At 42.6% G+C, this 19687-nt stretch overlaps 1 protein-coding gene across 5 annotated transcripts in view; it reads left to right on the top strand.

The window, feature by feature from the left end:
- Window positions 1-19687, top strand: part of LOC147023273 (RAB11-binding protein RELCH homolog) — a 149244-nt gene that overhangs the window by 23464 nt on the left and 106093 nt on the right. For all 5 annotated transcript variants that reach the window (XR_015060117.1, XM_085888504.1, XM_085888501.1 and 2 more), the window contains exons 2-4: window positions 8677-8766; window positions 10555-10626; window positions 17992-18044. Coding sequence is in view for 4 of the 5 variants with exons in the window: in XM_085888504.1 (XP_085744630.1) it covers window positions 8677-8766; window positions 10555-10626; window positions 17992-18044 (215 nt within the window). In the remaining variant the exon portion in view is untranslated. The remainder of the gene's footprint in view (window positions 1-8676; window positions 8767-10554; window positions 10627-17991; window positions 18045-19687) is intronic.

Raw genomic sequence — 19687 nt, 5'->3', positions numbered from 1 at the left:
TGTCATGAATCCTGGATGGATCAGACAGATGGGTTGCTGGTGCAGCTGAGGGGGATTGATATATCCTGTGAGGGTTAGAATGGAACATCAATGTGGTTAGAAATGAATATGCAGCGGAAGTGTTGGCGACATCAGAAAAGCATTAAGTCACCTTAAAACTGGTGGGGTGGGGGTTGGGGGTGTAAAAACACATTCAACCCGATACAGCAATTGAGCTCTTCTGAAGAGTGTGTGACACTAAAGTATGCTTCGATCTGTATTAGTCATTTTATAAACCACAGTAATCTGTCTGTCTTTTGTCAGGCAATCAGTGTTTGTAGTTCATGTTGTATGTTTGGTGTTGATCTAAGCATAATGTACCAGTTGATGAAGTAATTGGCTAAGGTTCACAGTGACCTGTTCTGCACGTTCATGCACATGGCATCCTCAACACTCGGGGGGCCGATCAATTTATTCCATTTTGATATATTGATATTATTATTATTTTGGCAGAACGGGTGTTTAGGAGTTGGGGGAGTTCTGGTATAACAAAGTTTAATGATCGGTTCAACGGTTAACACATTTGTTCATTAAAGAGTCTGCATTGTATTACTCAGGCTCGGTGGCTGAACTCTCTTCACAGGTATTCCTTCAACTCCTTTCTGCTACAACTCCTTTCTCTGGAGTGTTCTCTTACTTTTTTCAACGACAAGTTTATATAGTACTTTGTAAACAATTGAAATAAAGTCTCGTCAGAGTAATCGTAAGAACATCGGTTCGGAGTCTGGTAGATCAGCACTTCGATTCCAACATTGGCAGAATCATACAAAATGTTTTAAAATGGTACACGACATACTGCGTCCTTACTTCACGCTCAACACAGGCAAACCCCATGAGTTGGCATTTATGGGGAGGATGAAATTTCTCCTTAATTCATATGCCGAGTGCAGAGAGAACAGCGACATCAAGATGGTGCCAACATATCCAGAGTGCTACAGGAAGTTGTATCACTTCCTTTGAGTTCAGCAGCTATGCTTGTCTAAAGCCATGTCTGCTGTTATCTCATGTACGTATTTGTCTGCATTTGTGTGCGTGATTTGTGTTGCAACATGTCCATGAGCCTTAGATCAGGTTGAAAAACAAAAACAAACTAAAACTCTATACACAACTGGTTACAGGGGCAATATCATAAGCCAGGATATATTTAGCGGGCTTGGCCTGGAGACGGCGTACATACAGACCTTGGAGAATGAAAATGGAGACATTTTGAAGGGGAAAAGTAAGGTCTGTTTCACTGACGATTACTTTGAATAAAATTTATCAAATTAGGCAATGGGATGGTTTCAAGACAGGATGGTTGTGGAAACAATCCTGGGTCTTCAAGAGCAAACACAATGGTGCTCATCACACGATAAAGCAGGAATTGGTGAGCAAACATTTATAAATGCACAAAACTTCTTTTCTGAAGGACAAAGAAAGTGTTTAGATGGTTTCTTTTCAATAAAAGGTTTGGCATGTGACTCAAATGTGAAATGGTTGGCAAAGTGCCCAAAATGTGAACCGTTGTGACTGCACATTATCTCTGGCTGCAATGTGATTGGTTGCAACTTTGAATTAAATATCATTTGTCTGCCTGCCTTTATTTTGTGTTGAATCGGGTCTGACCTTGTAAGATATCGTACACGAGCAAATCTCATGTTGTGGAGTGTTTTATCACGGAATTTTTAATTTTTTTTAAATTTTGGCTGCCTTTACTTTAAACTAAAATAACATGTAGAAAATTCTACTTTAATGCTAACTAGACAACCCATGAACCCGTTGGGTTCCCGTTGTGACAGCAGTTGATGAAAAAAAAAATCATTTTAAGAAAAAAAAAAAAAAGATAGCTCCAGCAAACTATATCGTTGAGGTTGTTTGCATTGATCAAATAATCTTGAGTACTTGACTGAATCGGGAATTTATTTTTAATAATTTTTTTCATTGCCCGATTTGAACGGAACTTGATACTGCACATCGCAGGAGAATGTTGAGTAACGTGGCCCTAAAATGTTTGCGTTATCGTTTACCATTTTGGCTGTATTTCGGGTACATACATACACACAAGATGAGTTTTATTAATATTGTTATAGTTTCGCCACCGGGACGTCGGCCGCGACACGACCGCCAGACGGAGCCGCGAGTCGGCCCGGCTCGATCGCCCGGAATGTCAGATCGCTGGCCCGGAAAAGTCCGGGTCGACGGGTCCTTGTTATTTTGGACCGAAATCCACCAATGGGTAGACCACGTGGGGTAGGGTCAATTGCCAACTTCAATTTACCTAAATACCCACGTGGTCCAGCTTCCGGGGAATTTCACCCTCGACGGAACTCATACAGAAACGAGCTGCTTACCAAGCTCGTTCCGCGAGCGATCCCGAGCGGTTTTAATCGCCGAGTTCCGTCGGCCCAATTATCCCGTTACTCCAGCAATGGCTGCTAATTTCCCACAACAAGTGACACGCTCAGTCTGGAAGAATCAACGCGACGAGCTGAGAACATTCAACAAATGGGGATATTTATATACAATAGGCAGGGGGAAATAGGGAGCATGCAAGGGAAGGTTTAAACCGATTATGAGAAAGGCAAGGCAAACAATATTCAGCACGGCACTAAACAATTGCATTACTTGCCAGACTGGCGCCACAAACAGACACACGCACACCCAGACAGAATGATTGGACCCTGAGGATCTTTATTGTGGCTCTCCAGCCGAGGAAGACAGTCTGACTGTGAGCCAGGTGCGGCAGGCTACCTAGCCGCGAACGCGCGGCTGGACGTCCCCTTCTCTTGGGACTCTGGGTGGCGTCGTCGAACCAGCCAGGCAGAGCCTCCAGCGACGACAAGAAAAATTCAGGAGCCAGGACAGGGTCGATGGAAAGAGCGCTCCAGAGCCAGGGCGAGGTCGATGATTGAAGAAGAGAGACGCGCGCAAACTCCGCAGACCCTGACTCTGATATCCCCCTCCTGTGCAACGACCGCTTCTTTTTTCCACACTCGCCTTCCCATTGGACGGGAAACCCCGTGCGACTCCTTGGCCGCCCTCCATTGGACAGGCGCGCGGTGGGCGGGGCGCCCCCATCCCTCTGGGCGGAGTCTCCAGTGGGGGCGTTTGTGGCTCCGCCTACCGCTTCCCTCAGACCGTGTGCTTAATGGTGACCGTGCCGGGTCGGAGGCAGAGCGCGGAAGACGTCCGCTCCCTGCCGATTGGCCAAGGAGGGACGCCATGCCTTCGCTCGACTCCACCCACACGCGCGCCTGCTGGCTGGCGTGCACGAAGAATGCCGCAGGCATCATGGCGTCAGGATGGACGTGAAGATGGCATTGTCGTTGCGGGAGATGGGGTATTCCAATTACAAATTGCAGCGCATACACACATTCACCCATTAGACCAGTGGGAGGAAGCTATCTATAAAACACGTACTTAATGAGATAACTGAGCTAAAGGAACCTGAATGTTGAGTGCTATAGATTTCCAAATTCGTAACAATATATATAGATGTTAGCAATTCTGAATCCAAATTCACAACTGATACACTGTTGTATTTGTTGCAATTTTTTGATTTAATTGAAGGTACAATTGGAAGTTATTTTATTTTTATTTTTATTTTTATTTTTTCTTGCTTGTGGAACCAACTTCCACATCCTCTTCAATCTCATTCTTCCCTCCAGGCCTTTGAGACAACTATTCACGACAATCTGGGATCCTCCCCAATCCAAAACCATGATCTTTTCTTCACCTATTAAACCACCCTCACCCTCACCCCTCCCAAAATTGGCTTCTATGTCCATCTTGTCCACCCCCTTTGTTCTCCCCTACCCTCATCGTCACCTGTATCCCTTGTTTATCCATCTCTGTCTTTTTTCCCTCAGTCCTGCTGTTGGTGTCCCCCCCCCCCCCTTCTCTTTCTGCTGTTCCTTTTGTTATGTTGTGTCCTGATCTTTCTGTGTTTTAGCTCTTCCACGAGCCTGAACAATGTTTAAATGACCCGTATCTTGCCAAAAGGTTACCACGTGTGACTTCTTTAAGGTCACACTGAGGTGAACAGAGCTGCTATCCACCAGGAGCGACTCCTTGAGGAATATCTGCCTACGAGAGATTCCGATGAGAATCGTTCTACAGAGTAACCATGAAAAATATGCGTTTTCCTCATAACGTCACCAAATGACATCATAATGTCTCAAGCTTGACGTATCTAGAAAGCACTCATCGAGGTGTTCAATTTGAGGTACTATATGATATGGTTCCTAAAACTTGAAAATTTGACCTTGGGGTCAAATATGTTTGACCTTAGGCGCTAACCATGAAGGTCAAGGCCGATCGCCACCAAAAATTAATCAGCTGAGCGCCAAACCATGAACTATATGCCCATGAAGTTTGAAGACTATCCGATCAAAATTACTCAAAAAATAAGGGTTTCGTCGACTCCCCTGATTTGCGACAAAGTGACCTTGACCTTTGACCTTGACCTTCAAAATTTTGTGCACTGAAAGGGACCTCTATAGGCCTCTGATATGCGAAGTTACAAAAATTTCCAATGATAACTGTGCTCTGCAGAATTTTTTATACGTGATTACAGACAAAAAAAAAAAAAACAACAAAAAAAAAAACATACAAGCTGACGAACATATCTTGCAAAAACTTCGTTTTGGCAAGATAAAAAAGAAAATTGTTAGGTTGATGGAAAACAAAAAAAAGGAATCTCTGCCTCATTTTAACAATATGTTGATGAATCCCGCATCGTCTTCAGTTGTCATACCCTTCTTCCTGCCCGTGGTACAGTGAAGCTTGTGGCAAGACAGTTGTCCTGAAACAACTTGCCTTTGCCTCATGGAAGGCAAATCTAACTGATGGCCATCTCAGTTCCATCCATAAAGCTCGGAACAAGTGTGTGTCTACCCTGAGGAGAGCCAGGAAACAACATCTTTCTCATCTCAAGTCTGAACTCTCAAACCTCTCTCCCTCCAAATCCTGGTGGTGTCGAGTTAAGTCCGTTTCTGGTGTATGTCCCCCCCCTCCATCCCCTCCATTACCTCAAATGGCCGCATAGCTGACACTGCATGTGAAAGGGCTGAATGCCTAAACTCTGTGTTTGCTTCTAAATCTTGTGTCCCAAACCCATTGCTTTCTGTACCCACCTTACCCAGTCACACCCAACTGTTCCTGGACTCTGTGTCCTTTTTTCTTAACAAGGTGCAGAGCTTGTTGTCAAACCTCGACTCAGATTCTGCAACCATTCCAGATGGCATCAGCCCACGTGTACTAAAAACTTGCTCTGCTGCTCTTGCTCACCCTCTCTCTGTGCTATTCACCCTCTCATTTGCTCAAGGTCATCTACCATCTGCTTGGTTATCAGCAAACATGACTGCTCTGCGTAAAAAGGTACAAAAATTGATCCCTGCAACTACAGACTAATCAGCCTGCTCCCAATAATCAGCAAGGTAATGAAATCCATCATCACTTCTGACATCAAATCTTTCCTCTTCTCCAATGGCCTGATTTCCGACCATCAATTTGGATTTATACCAGGTCACTCAACCCGAGACATGCTACTTCTGCTTTCCCATCAATGGATGGAGGTCCCAAGTGCCAAATATGAGATCAGAGCCATCTCCTTCGTCATATCGTGAGCTTTTGATATGGTCTGGCATCCCGCACCGCTCACCAAACTCTTGTTATGGTATCCAAGGCAATCTCCACTCATGGCTCGTGGACTTCCTCTCCTGTCACAGTCAACGCATGGCTCTCAATGGAATTCTCTCATCTCATCTTTCTGTCCAGGCAGGAGTTCCTCAAGGCGGTGTTCTTGTCCCTGTGCTTTTCTGGTTTTCATCAATAATGTCTCAGATTCCCTGGAAAATCCTCTTTATCTCTTTGCTGATGACTTCACCCTCTGCCGTACCATCTCTCATCCCTCTACTCGGCAGGCAGCAGCCTACTCACTCTCTGCAGATCTGGATAAAATCACAAACTGGTCCCACACGTGGAACATATCTTTCAATCCGGACAAATCTCACACTCTCGCCATGTCTCTCTGAAAGGACCATCTGGAAAACTCCCCCATCTACTTTCTCAACAATCCTCTTGAAGAAGTCCTTTCGTTCAAGCTATTCAGTCTCACTAACTGCCACAATCTTTCCTGGGAAAGCCACATCTCCAAGCTGACCTCCAAAACCAGTCACCGACTAGGCATCCTTCATCATGCAAAGTCCTTCCTTGGCACACCTGAGGTCCTGACTACGTAGAAAGCTCTCATCCGGAGTACTGCTCCCCCTCCGGGGTGGTGCTCCTGCCTCACATCTAGCTCGACTTCACACTGTGGAAACAAAGGCTTTTAGGATCATTGGTATCTCCTGTGATGAATCTGAGTCCTTGGGTCTCTCACTCTCTCACTGGAGGCAGGTCGGTGGTTTTTCTGTCTTCCAACGTCACTTCTCTGGCCTTGCCTTGCTCGGTGTGTGATCTGTCCCCCCCCCCCTATATTTCCGCAGGGTGCTCGACGTCTGCCAAAAAATCCCTTTCTGGTAAAACTACCAAAATCGAGAATCATCTTTCATTCACCTTCACTCTTTCATTCCTCTGTTTTGTTTTTTTTTCCGCCTCTGGAACAAACTCCCACACTCTTCAATCCCATTCCTCCCTCCAGGTCTTCCAAACAGCTGTTCAGCACCATCTCATATTCTTCCCCCATCCAAAATCTTGATCTTTACTACCCCCATTCATCAACCCCAAACCTACCTCCTTCAAATTCCCTGTTTTACTTCCTGAAAGTCCCCGTAGCACCATCTTGTTTACCCCATGTAACTCATCCCATCCCTCTCCCTTCCACAGATATCCTATTGTCTTTGTTCCCCAATATTTTGTGCTTCCCTCTTCCGCCCCTCTTGTCTCCTGCCTTGTTTTATGTTTCTGTGTATTAACTCTTCCACGAGCCTTGACTTGATATAATATATATAGGGAAAAAATTAAATATATATCTATCTATAATTCCAGCAATCTCTGTGTGTGTCTGTGTCTGTCTCTGTGTCTGCGACCACCGTTTCTCGCCAACCACTGGTCCGATCTGATTGAAACTTGTGAGGTATTTTGCTGGGGACACTTGGATGTGCCTTTTCAAGGTTTGATATTAATCGGACAAGCGCTTCCCAAGTTACGGCCATTTATTTGCCAACCAATGACAGGACACGGTGCTATGACGAATGACGTCACAATTGTTTTGTTTTGTTTTTGTTTTTTTTGCACGTACGGCCACACACCTACAGGCACGCACGTACGGGCCCGCACCTATGGGCCTGCACCTATGGTCCCGCATTAGTATATATAAAATGTTGTACTAACTTTGCCAAATTAGGTGTCACAGCTTCCTCCTAATTCATTTCTGTGGTCTTGGAGTATGGCAAAAATGACCAACAATTAAACAATGTTTTCAAATTATGGCTAATGCACCTTCATATAATACCCGAGATAAACGTGGCAGAAAAGATGCACACCAGTTAGAGGATTGTTCAGATTTTGCATTTTAGTGGAGATTGAAGGAGGGTTCACAGATGTCAGGGGGAAATGGAGGAGGCAGGTCAAGATGTGAGGGAAGAGAAAGGAGAGGGGAGAAACAGGGGAAAGACAGAAGGGAAGACTGCGAGACTACGAATGTATGGATTTGTCAATGGAGTGGTGTGGAAGAAGTATCTCAACATACCCGCTGCATATGAAACAAATGCATTTTATGTTAAATGGAGATTTCCTTTATTACCTCCGCCACCGAAGGTGAAGGAGGTTATGTTTTTACCCCTTTCTGTCTGTCTCTGTTTGTGTACAGGATATCTTAAAAAGTTTTGGACGGATCCGGATGAAATTTTATGGACGGGTTCGGTGTGTGACAAGGACGAACTGATTCAATTTTGCTGAAGATCCGTATCTGGATCCGACGATGAGGATTTTTTAAAGTGATTCTTCACCATTGAGAGATCGGGCTCAAAAACGATACATAGCATGATATCTCAAAAATGTATTGGGCCCGATACGTTCTCGTGGATTAGGTATTACGGGGCGGAGGTCTGTGCTCTACCGATTGCCCTTCTAGTTTATTTTATTTGATAGTGTTATTCGCCTGTTTTTTATTTTTTTTTTATTTCTTTCTTAATTAATAACTTTATTTATTTAATTATTTTTGCTTCATTCTGGTTCTGATTAATTGTTACGTTATTCGAGATGTAATGAAGGCTTTTACACGTCATCCACCTTTTCTTATACTGCAAGTAATAATTGTCTTAGTTATTTTTCATATTAATATATTATTATATTTATTTTTTTAAATATTCATTCCAGTCGAGCTACAAAGCTTGTAATTTGCTCAATATGTATGTATGCATACTGAGGATGCGAGGAGTAGGAGGAGGATGTCTGCAAGAATTTGAACTTTTTTGCGGAGTGCATCGAAGGAAACTCAGTGGGGGAAAAAAATATGGTGAAACATTGTTAACTGACAATGAATTGGCGTATTGTTGTTAGATGTCGCGACGTAATTTCATGAAGAATCCAATGTTGAAACGATGTAGACTGTCTGCTGAGTCGCGTGCGAAGTGAAACTGTGAACTTTTTAATTGTTTTTAAATGAAGATTGCCTCTGATTGAAATTTTTTTTTTGCTTGCATGATCGAGCAGTTGACTCAGGCAGTTTGACCACATTGGATTCTCTGGATTTTGCAAGATTCTCAGATGATGGCGTTCGGGAGAGCGACGAGCGAGTCGCAGGTAACTGAGGTTTAACTTTGCATTCACTGTTTTGCTCGTTTAATTCCAGTGCAACAAACATTAATTTACTTTTGCTAATTCTAATTTTGCTAATTTTGCTAATTTTGCTAATTCCTTGACATGATGTATGATACGTTTATATGTGATTGACAACTCCACACTGGTAATTGAGATTGACAGCTGACAGAATGCTCAGTCAGTACTTTTACCTGAAGGCCATTCTGGAAACACAGCCAGGAGTTTGTGGCAGATTGTTGCTTCTAGAATCCCAGATAACAGTTGGTCACCGAGTGAGATGGAAAAGTTTGCTGGACAATTCTTGCAGACGGGCAGCGTAAGAACATGTGACTTGCTGGCATTGAAGTTCATGAAGATTTCATTCAACGGCATTGACCTTCCGGGCAGAGAAAGATTTCTGTTAGGAGTGATTGGCTTCTTCGCAGACCTCAGTGAATCATTGTTTGGAGGACGAGATAGACACATGTTGTGAGAACTGTTTGAAAAGTTTGATCTGCAGTTCTGAAGCTATTTCTGCGATCTCGATCTCTATTTTAGGAGAGATGTTTAACATGGTACCTGAAGGCAGATTAATCCCTTGCGAACTGCCCAAGCTTGCAGTGCTTTGGTGTATCTTGAAGGTCTTTGCTCCTTTTTTGGGGCCTAACTCTTCTCCCTTTCCCTCGACCATGTCCCTGACACAAACACTTGCCTCTGCTATCCCTGCGTCTAGTCAGAAAAGTTCAGAGGAGGTGAGAATGAGCAGTACAACTTTGAGGAAAGGTTTGGCATGACAAGGTCTAGTAATTAATATTTGCCTTTTGGGGAAATGTCTTGGAAAAGAAACAGATTAAGACCTGTTGTTTCACAGAATGACTTAGCTGCTCAGCCCTGCGGTGAAATAGGTGAACTTGCACCAAGTCAGCTGGAGTGATGGGAACTAAAGTCTCCAAAAATTTAAAAGCGTGAACAGGGGTGAGAAGAAAGCAGAGTGCCAACTTTTCAGCGAGAGCCTTGTATATGGAGACTATTCCCACAATGATAGACCATACAAAGAAGCAACACTTTGTTCTTGAGAGGCACACAAAGCCAAATCTTCTTGGTAGGGTTGTGGGTGACCACCGAGAGTCACGGGTTGCGGGAAAGAAACAAACATACATCGCAACACCAACACCAGTGCTGGAGTCAGGCCTGTCAGAGTGGAGGACACAATACCCAGCGAGACACACAGAAGACTTTGGGACATCCGGTGCAATAAAAGTTTCCATGAGACATGAAATATCTGAGTTAGCTTCAGCAGCCTGGATGGACAGATCCATGAAGTTGAAGCCACAGACCTCTGATATGGGTGTACCAGAAGGTTAGAGAGGGGTAAGCATAGACAGGCGTACACTGGTGGAGTTAAGCGGGGACCTGGTTGAGGGAGAACTGCTTGAGCAGGGATAGTGTTTTATGGACACGAGCTGCTCCTCACCTCTGGTCTGATCACACTTCTGCAAACTCAGTTCATTAATGCAGTCATGCATTTGTCAGAGTGAGTGAGGGTTTATTAAGTGTGTAGAAATAATGAGATCCTGATGTGCGAGTTGAGAGGCGTGACGTTGCTCTACTGTAATTAATCAGGTTATAATGGCTTTTATAATACTTTCTATTTTTGTCTTCTGATTCTTTCATTTCATTTTTTGTTTATAAATTGAATATGTCCATCTTTTTAGTTGTTGCTTGGTAATGTCATTAACTGCCATTTACAAGGATTGTGCAATTGATTGACTGAGCTACTTCTCTGGCCAGTGCTCGAGTTCGAGCTTCGCAAGTCTCGAGAGACAATTCGGGCGCTACGTGCCAGCTTGACTCATGCCACAGGTAAATGAAATGGTCGTCAATATTTTGCAGCGCATGGTGAACATACAACTTTTCATCGCTTTGATTGAGTTTTTAATAGCAATACTGGATGTAAGAAAGAAAATTAGTTGAATATTTGTTAGCAATGTTAGTTCCAAAGCCACTTTGTGCTTCGCTGCGCATGGCACAATAAACTGTATTTGGCATAGAGTGTGATGCAACGAAGACTGCTGCATGGAAGACGATGCAAGGTTCTCACATCTGCACATCGTTAATTCATGGGACTTGGTTCATCAAAATAATTCTGACGATCTTCAACAGTTCTCATATTTAATGTGGACACTATACTCGCATGGGTTTTATCAATTCGTGTGACTTTGCATATTTAATGTGTAATCTTATCCATTTGATGTATGAAACTTGATCTTTGCTGAATGGGACATGTGTTTTTTTTGGGGGGTTTTTTTTTTTCGTTTCTGCATTGATTTTAAGGCTCATAGAATAAGTAAATGACAGAGGGCGTACGATGAAACGATGATATTAATGTCATGGTAATGGAGCAGATGTTGTGCATACAGCGAGAGGATTGCAGAAGTCGTGTGAGCAAATAAACCGAGCTGATATGGGATACACTGGAAGCGAATTGTCTAAATTTTTATTTTTTAATCTGCTCATGTGTACTCTTTCGTATAGCAATGCTTTTCATGAACAGACACCGAGGTATTGGAGGTATGCCAACGCAAGTATACAGTCTCATCTGTTTGCTCAACAGTTAGTAACTTGCATGTTCTGTATGATTACTTCACATTTTTTTTAGTTTGAAATTTCGGTTGATAAAGTGAAATCACAATTCTCCAATCAAAGGAGGACTTTACCTGAGACTTTTAAAAAATATTTAGCTCGCCTGTTCGAAGAACAGAGAGCTATAGCGATACCCCCGGCGTGAGCGTGAGTGTGAAAATGTTAAAGTTTTTGGTGCAAGTTATTTCCTTTCTAATGTTTTTATCTACCCCACTATATTTTACTGATTACAATATACAAATACATATATTGCTTTAAAATTATTTGGATCAGTCTTCACTGCAATGCTTTATAAAAAAAATATTAATTATTAGACTAGTCATTTAAAAACGATAAATGTATCAACAGGTGAGCATTAGGTGGCTTTGACACCAACTCTGGTTTTAATACTGATTGAAATTATAACTCAATTGAGTTATTTTAATTACTAATGGGTTATCACCAGTATTCGGGGCTGGCAAAATGGTCTAGACTCTCGAGGTATGCACACTTGCCTCTGAGCTGTCGAGCCCGGGTTTGAATCTCAAGTTAGCTATAAACTCGCACCCCATCATCTCCCAGGCAGGGCGATGCATCAATGCGAGCACCACCCTTAAACGAGCCTGGTGTTGGCTTAGTGGTTGGGGTGGTGGCTTGGGATCCTAGGGTCCTGAGTTCAAACCCCGTTGTCCACTAAATTAACACCAGGGGGTTGACTCAGCCTGTCATCCTTCTGAGGTCGGCGAAATGAGCACCAGTATACTGGTAAGACTGCACTGCATCAGCAGCATAGCTGCGCCCCTAACCGATGATGCAACCAGCGGCCAAAAAGGCAGCACACAATGGGAACCCTTAAACTGGGTGTCTCATCTGCTCGCATTAGATGGTGATGTCGTTTGTTAAGAGTCGGTGAGTTATCACTGGTACCATGACCAAATTCAAATGTCCTACCTGGACTGTGGCTTGTAACTGTTCTTGGAGGCTCCTTGTTACCAGGTTACATTATACCATGGGATTCTTGGAGGTTCCTTGTTACCAGGTTACATTATACCATGGGGTTCTTGGAGGCTCCTTGTTACCAGGTTACATTATACCATGGGATTCTTGGAGGCTCCTTGTTACCAGGTTACATTATACCATCCGGGGTTCTTGGAGGCTCCTTGTTACCAGGTTACATTATACCATCCGGGGTTCGCGGAGGCTCCTTGTTACCAGGTTACATTATACCATGGGATTCTTGGAGGCTCCTTGTTACCAGGTTACATTATACCATCTGGGGTTCTTGGAGGCTCTTTGACTTTAGACTTTATATCCCAGGAGACCCTTTTGTCCCCTGAAATCCCTTATCGGACCTTTTAGGACCTTTCCAGGCCTTTACACCCTTTTGACCCTTTCAGACCTTGTATTTATTTGTAAGTTACATTCCGTACTCTATCCCAGAACACCACACAAACATCTGCGAGACCAGGTTATTTTACAAGTGTCGACGTTGGGTTTGAACAGCTTGTATTGCATTGATTAACATACCAAATGGGACATTTTTTTTATTTTTTAAGGTAATTTTCTTGATTTGCAGAGTTCAAATTGCATTCCAACCATCAAAGTGGCTGTTAAAATGTAATTTCCCTGCAGTGCTTCGAGGCTTAATCTGCGGTCTTGCCATATATTTATGCCAAGACACACAACACAAATATATCGAGGCCATTTGCAATACTGTACACAGAATATACTTTCTTCAGCAAATAATGCGCAAATCCCACCCACCCGGACAGCTAGTTTCAACAGCATTTGCGTATTGGTTCACCAGAAATCAGAACAATCAATTTAACCGTTTTTGACATGCCACCGGTTTCCATGACAACAATCTCACTCCATTATTATTTTTTTTGGGTACACATAGTCAAGGCTTGTAGAAGAGCTAGTACTCTGAACCGATCAGGATGTAACGGACAAAAACAGGACGCAAAACACACGTGCATGGGATGGACAATTTAGATACAGAAGGCAACTCCAAGGAAGGGAAGACTGGAAAATTGTGAGGAGGGATTTGGGTCAGGTGAACGAGGGTAGAAAAGATCATGGTTTTGGATTGGGGACGATCTGAGATGGTGGTGAACAGCTGTCTTGAAGACCTGGAGAGGAGAATAAGATTGAAGAGGATGTGGAAGTTGATTCTATAGGTAGCAAAAAAGAGGAACAAATGAGTGGAGGTGAGCAGTGATCCTCCTGGATTTAGGTCGTCTCACCAGAAGGGGGTTGATGGTGGATTGTGTCTGAGCCTTGCAGAAACCAGGAAGGGGGGAAGGAGGACGGCACGGAAAGAGCAGAGGGTGCAAGACCAGAAAGGATGCGGGAGAAGACGGAGAGACCACCGACACGTCTGCGATGGCGATGCAACAACCCCATAGACATCTTCATCATGGAAGATTCCAACCATCTTGAAGGCCTTGGTTTCCACAGTGTCAAGCTGAGCAATATGTGAGGCATGGCAGCCATCCCAGAGGGGAGAGCAGTACTCTATCAAGCTGCAGGTGAAGGCCTTGTAGGTGGATAGGAGTTCAGGTGTGTCAAGGAAGGAGTTTGTACAATGGAAGATGTCCAGTCGGTGACTGGCTTTGGTGTCCAACTATGAAATGTGGTTTACCCAAGAAAGATCATGGCTGATCGTGAGACCCAGGAGTTTGAATGACTAAACTTCCTCAAGAGGATTGTTGAGAAACAAATTACATCGGAGGGTTTGCCAGATGGTCCTTTTGGAGAGTGATAGTGAGAGTGTAAGATTTGTCAGGATTGAAAAACATTTTCCAAGTGTTTGACTGGCTTGTGTTTTTTTTTAATAAAATTATGTATTTATTGATTTATTTTACTTGTAATTGTAATCAAATGGGGCTTTTTGTGATTTTATTACTGCGATAGTAGTAATAACAGACACCGAGGTATTGGACGCATGGCTCCAGGTCTGAATGTCACAAACTGTTTTTCACGATGCCAAATTGAAACTTGCACAGCTTATTTGTACAATTTTAAATGATAATTGACCCAATTAATGCCTGATGTTGGCTTAATGGTTAGGGTGATCGGCTTGGGATCCGAGGGTCCTGAGTTCAAACCCCACTCGGCTGTTGAATTCATACCAGGTGGGGTTGACTCTGCCTGTCATCCTTCCGAGGTCGGCAAAAATGAGTGCCAGCATGCTGGTGTCCTGTGTCGGAGTGGCGACCCGTCCAGGATTGTGTCCAATAGCTAATGAGAGTGCTAAGGCAGCACCAACGCTCTGCACAGAGTATGGTCCCAATGGATGGAGGACGGAGGGATCCATTGTGAATAAGAGAGAAGCTGAGGTTTCAAACCTTACCCTTTGTCCCTCTTTTGCTCCGAGGAGACTGTGTGTGTGTGTGTGTGTGTGTGTGTGTGTGTGTGTGTGTGTGTGTGTGTGTGTGTGTGTGTGTGTGTGTGTGTGTGTGTGTGTGTGTGTGTGTGTGTGTGCGTGCTTGCGCATGTCTTAACTTCTGTTTTTTATTTTACCATTTGAGCTTTTGTCATAAAATTTTCAACAAACCTTTATTATGAGAATACAGAGAAAAATCATTAATAATTGGATCAAAATGTGAAAGGACAGAGTCATAGTAACTATGAATAGCATTTATTAGCCCTGCCACAGCACAGCTGCACAAGACCGCGTTTTATTTTCGTCTTGAAGACTAGTTCCAGAAATGTGGATGCTATGGGAAAAGCCTATAACATGGAGGCTGCTCCCCGTAAACTGTTGATTTATCAGCAGGGAAAGTGATCAAAAGTGTTCAGGTCTTCTTCCGTAAACACAGAATTATAATGAAAATGGCACTGTTAATGATAATGGTGCATAATAATATTAATGATGCATAATAATAATAATAATAATGATGAGAATTATTATGGTATGTTGTGATAATGGTTAATAATGATTATGATGATAATGACAAATAATGGTGAGAATGATAATGAAAAAGGTACTAATAATGATAATGGTACATAATAAGAATGAGAAAGATATTGATAATGGGACATAATCTCAATTAATATATAGTGAACTGTGGTATCTGTCCGTGCGTTCTTCTATCTCCCATTTACCGTGGCAGCTTCCCACGTGCGCTGCATTTGAAAAACTGTGCACACAGGCAAAGCTCAACATTCACTTTTGAAAGGATGGAAAACGGGCATGAATAATGATGATGCCAAATTATATTTTGCACGCAGGATATTCCACTCCATATTGTTCGGAATTGATCACACTACCATTCACATTTTAAAATGTGATCTGTCCCGTCATTGGGGATTGGTGGACTCTACAAGGTGGACACTACAGGGACTTTGAGAAAGGAAAGCAGGGAATTTGAAGGAGGTGGGTTTGGGGTGGATTAACGGGGGTAGAAAAGATTATGGTTTTGGATAGGGGAAGATATGCGATGGTGGTGAACAGCTGTTTTGAAGACCTGGAAGGAAGAGCGGGATTTAAGAGAATGTGGGAGTTTTTTTTCCAAAGGCAAGAAAAAAAGAGGAATGAAAGAGTGAAGGTGAGCAGTAATTCTTGATTCTGGAAGTTTCACCAGAAGGAGGTTGCTGGCAAACCTTGAGTGTCCTGCAGAAATATCAGGGGGACATATCTCAGACAGAGCAGGGGGGATGGGCAGGCTGGGGAGGAGTCAGTAGAGGACAGAAAGACCACCGACGACCTGCGTGCGGTGAGAGTGAGGGAGCTAAAGACTCACTCATTGCGGGAGATACCAATGATCCGAAATGCCCTGCTTTCAACAGCATGAAGCTTAGAAAGGTGAGAGGCAGGAGCACCTGTTCAGGGGGGAGAGCAGTACTTCATCAGGCTCTGGATGAAAGCTTTGTGGTCAGGAGCTCAGGTGTGCCAAGGAAGGACTTTGCACGATGGAGGACGCCCAGTCGGCGACTGGCTTTGGATATCAGCTTGGAAATGGTGTGATAGGGTTAGGGTTCGCATAAAGAAAAAAAAAATCTGAATCCGGATCTTCACCAAAATCTAATCATTTTGTCCTTGTCACAAACCCAAGCTCTCCACCAAATTTCATCCAAATCCATCCACAACTTTTTGAGATATTTTGTTCACAAACAAACATGAAAAATCTCTCATTGAGCGACACTTGGTGAAACGGAATGGCATTCGCTTGAGCACATACCTCCACCAGACTGAATAGTTTACATTTTGAACACCACTGACAGGTCTGATCTGAATCTGGACCTTAACCAAAATCGAATCGGCTTGTTCTTGTCACCTCACCAACCCATCCACGTAGTTTTGTCATAACTCATCCACAACTTTTTGAGATCTCATGCAGTACATCGTTTTTGGCCCCCATCTCTCAGTGGTGAAGAATCACTTGAAAAACTCTCGGATTCGGATCCGGATTCGGATCTTCACAAAAATGTAATCAATTCTTCCTTGTCACACACCTAATTTGTCCACCAAGTTTAATCCGAATCCGTGCACAACTGTTTGAGATATTGTGCTATATATTGTTTCAGGCCTATTCCTCAATGGTGAAGAATCACTTGAAAAATTCACCAATTTAGATCTTCACCAAAATCGAATCAATTGGTCCTTTTCACACACCCAACCTGCTCACAAAGTTTCTCTGGAATCCATCCATAACCTTTTGAGATATTGTGCTACATATAGTTTTTGGGCCTAATGGTGAAGAATCACTTGAAAAATTTTAGTTGTAGAAAAACCTGGTGTCGAACACGTCCTCAACCATTCCTTGGGCATGTATTTACCGATGTTGTTCAAATTTGGCACACTGATAACGAATGATGGCTTATATGAGCACGTCGTGATTTTTCTACATCGTATCCAAGATGTCCGGCTGGCGGCCATTTTTGTTTTACAAAACCCAATGTTGAACACATCCTCAACCATTTCTCGGACCTGCATTTACCGATGTTGTTCAAACTTGGCAGACAGATAATGAATAATGGCTTACTTACATAAGCATGTCATATTTTTTTTTTTGACATCAGATCCAAGATGGCCGACTGGTGGCTATTTTGTTACTTCAATGTGTCCCCAACCATTTATCAGACATGCATGGTCCGATTTTTGTTCAAACTTGGCACAAGCACAGTACGTGATGGCATACATGTGCCCCTCACTTTATTTTGCTATCTCATCGAAGATGGCTGACTGGTGGACTGGCGGCCATTTTACTTGTACATAAATATGGGCTAGCCCTTTAACTCCGTGCAGCAAAATTACTACAACAATGGGGGCTATGACATTTTATGTCTATTTATTGAAATTTATTTTAATTTTTAAATGATTGTTCCAAGAATTTATACCAGTTCTTTCGTTTTATATAACTTCTGTCAAAGGTTGATTGTTAAGTGGATTTTTTTTTCTGTTGGTAAGTAACCACATCATTGGGTGCCAAGGTTCTCTGGTCTTGGTTGGTAGATTAATGGAATGTCCCAGTTGCTGGCTCATAACTATTGTATTGTACTGCTTACATTATGCTGTTTATTTGGCCTAAATTTTGCTATAAAACTGCAATCGGATTCCATGGAAAAAGTATAACTTTCTTCCCTTTTTATTTATTCTAGAGCCAAAATCTCCAGCTCAAGAATTATTTGGTGAAAAGACAACTTTGGCCGAGGTACATTCTCTTTCATACCATGATGAACATAATGACAAATACAGACAATTTCAGTGGTGGTGTTACAGCAAGTATAACATTGTGGTTACTATGAAGTGTTTTATGATGACATGAGTTTCCCAGAGTCATTTCACTTCATTTTTCCAATCCTTAAATGGTTGTTTTAATTGGGATTATCTCGATGCAGATGGTAGTGCTGTTGTTGATCATGAATCTGTTCACTGTATAGCACGCAGATCCCACAAAAAGTGATATCGACTAAACACAGCAACTACTGCGTATCCTAATGCAGAGTTGTCTTTGCAACAGATTACACATAACCATTGCTATTGGAGGGTAAGATTATCTTGTTTATTATTTGGGGGATTCTGATGTGCTGAACTGTGGAATTGCAAACAAAAGGAATGAAAGAAGAGAAGGAATAGCCTGTGTAAATGTCCTTCATTACTTAATTGGCCTTTTTTTAAATCCTATTTGTAAATCTTTCCCTGATTATTATTCCATTGCACAAATAAGTCACCTGCATGGTAATTGTCAGACAATAAATTGCAGGTGTATTGTTCAGTCACATTTCTGCTCCTGTACAGGGTATCCCAGAAAATCTTTCCACTTGTGTTTAATTGAAAAGAACACAAAATATGAAGAAACAATTATTTGGCACACTGATAATAATCAATGATTGCTTACATATATATGCACGTCATTCTTTTTCGACATCAGATCCAAGATGGCTGATTGGCGGCCATTTTAATTTTGAAAACAACCCCCCAATGTTGAACTCGATCGTATTGATTGAAAAGAACACAAGATGTGAAGAAACCACAATGAAAAATAATGTTCTAATTGTGGTGTAGGTTTTCTTTTTACTTAAAAGTCCCAAAACAAACAAAAAAAAATCTGTGTGAGCATTGACGTTTGAATGTATTACCCATTTGATCCGATGCCGTTTTACTTTGGTGCAAAACTGACATCGATGGGACAAATTATACATTGCTCTTCCTAACTGGCCACATGAATATTAGCAATGCAGCTGAACGATGCTGTAATGGGCTTACAACATCGTACAACTGCATTGTGCGATGTTGATTTCTGGCATTACAGGGGGGTGGTTGCAGAAACGATCTCTTTGAGATACCCCTCCAATCAAAAATCACAAACACAAACTCAAAATCCTCACCCTCCGCCTCCTCATGACCAATCCACTATCTGGGTAAATGTTCGTTTGGAATGCTGTGAGCCTCAAGGGAGTAATTTGGTGGGGCCTGCTGGAATGGTGCTGATAAGAATCCTGCTGGAAAAGATGGTACCGATATTGGAAAGTCATTAGAGGTATCACAAGTTCCTGAAGCACATTGTCGTCATGTTCACCATTCATCATTTCCTGCAGCAAATGATGCTGCAGCATTCCATCCCATCCCACTGTGGGCCAAATAGTCAACTGAGCACGATGAAGAATCCTTCTCTTCTTGGATGTGAGAATTGCTTCTTACATAGTAGTATTTGTTGTGCCAAGTGCCATTTATAATGAAACATAGGCTCGTGTGAGAAGAGTAATCTGTGATACCAGTTTTCTCTGTTTTGAGTGTTCTCCAAGACCAAGTTCAAGACGATCATGGCCTGGAACATCATCATTAAGTGCATGC

The sequence above is a fragment of the Eptatretus burgeri genome, chromosome 7, assembly GCF_056783735.1.
Source record: "Eptatretus burgeri isolate ZD-2024b chromosome 7, Ebu_testis_v1, whole genome shotgun sequence".
NCBI lineage: Eukaryota > Metazoa > Chordata > Myxini > Myxiniformes > Myxinidae > Eptatretus > Eptatretus burgeri.
This window is presented reverse-complemented; position numbering and strand designations above follow the sequence as displayed.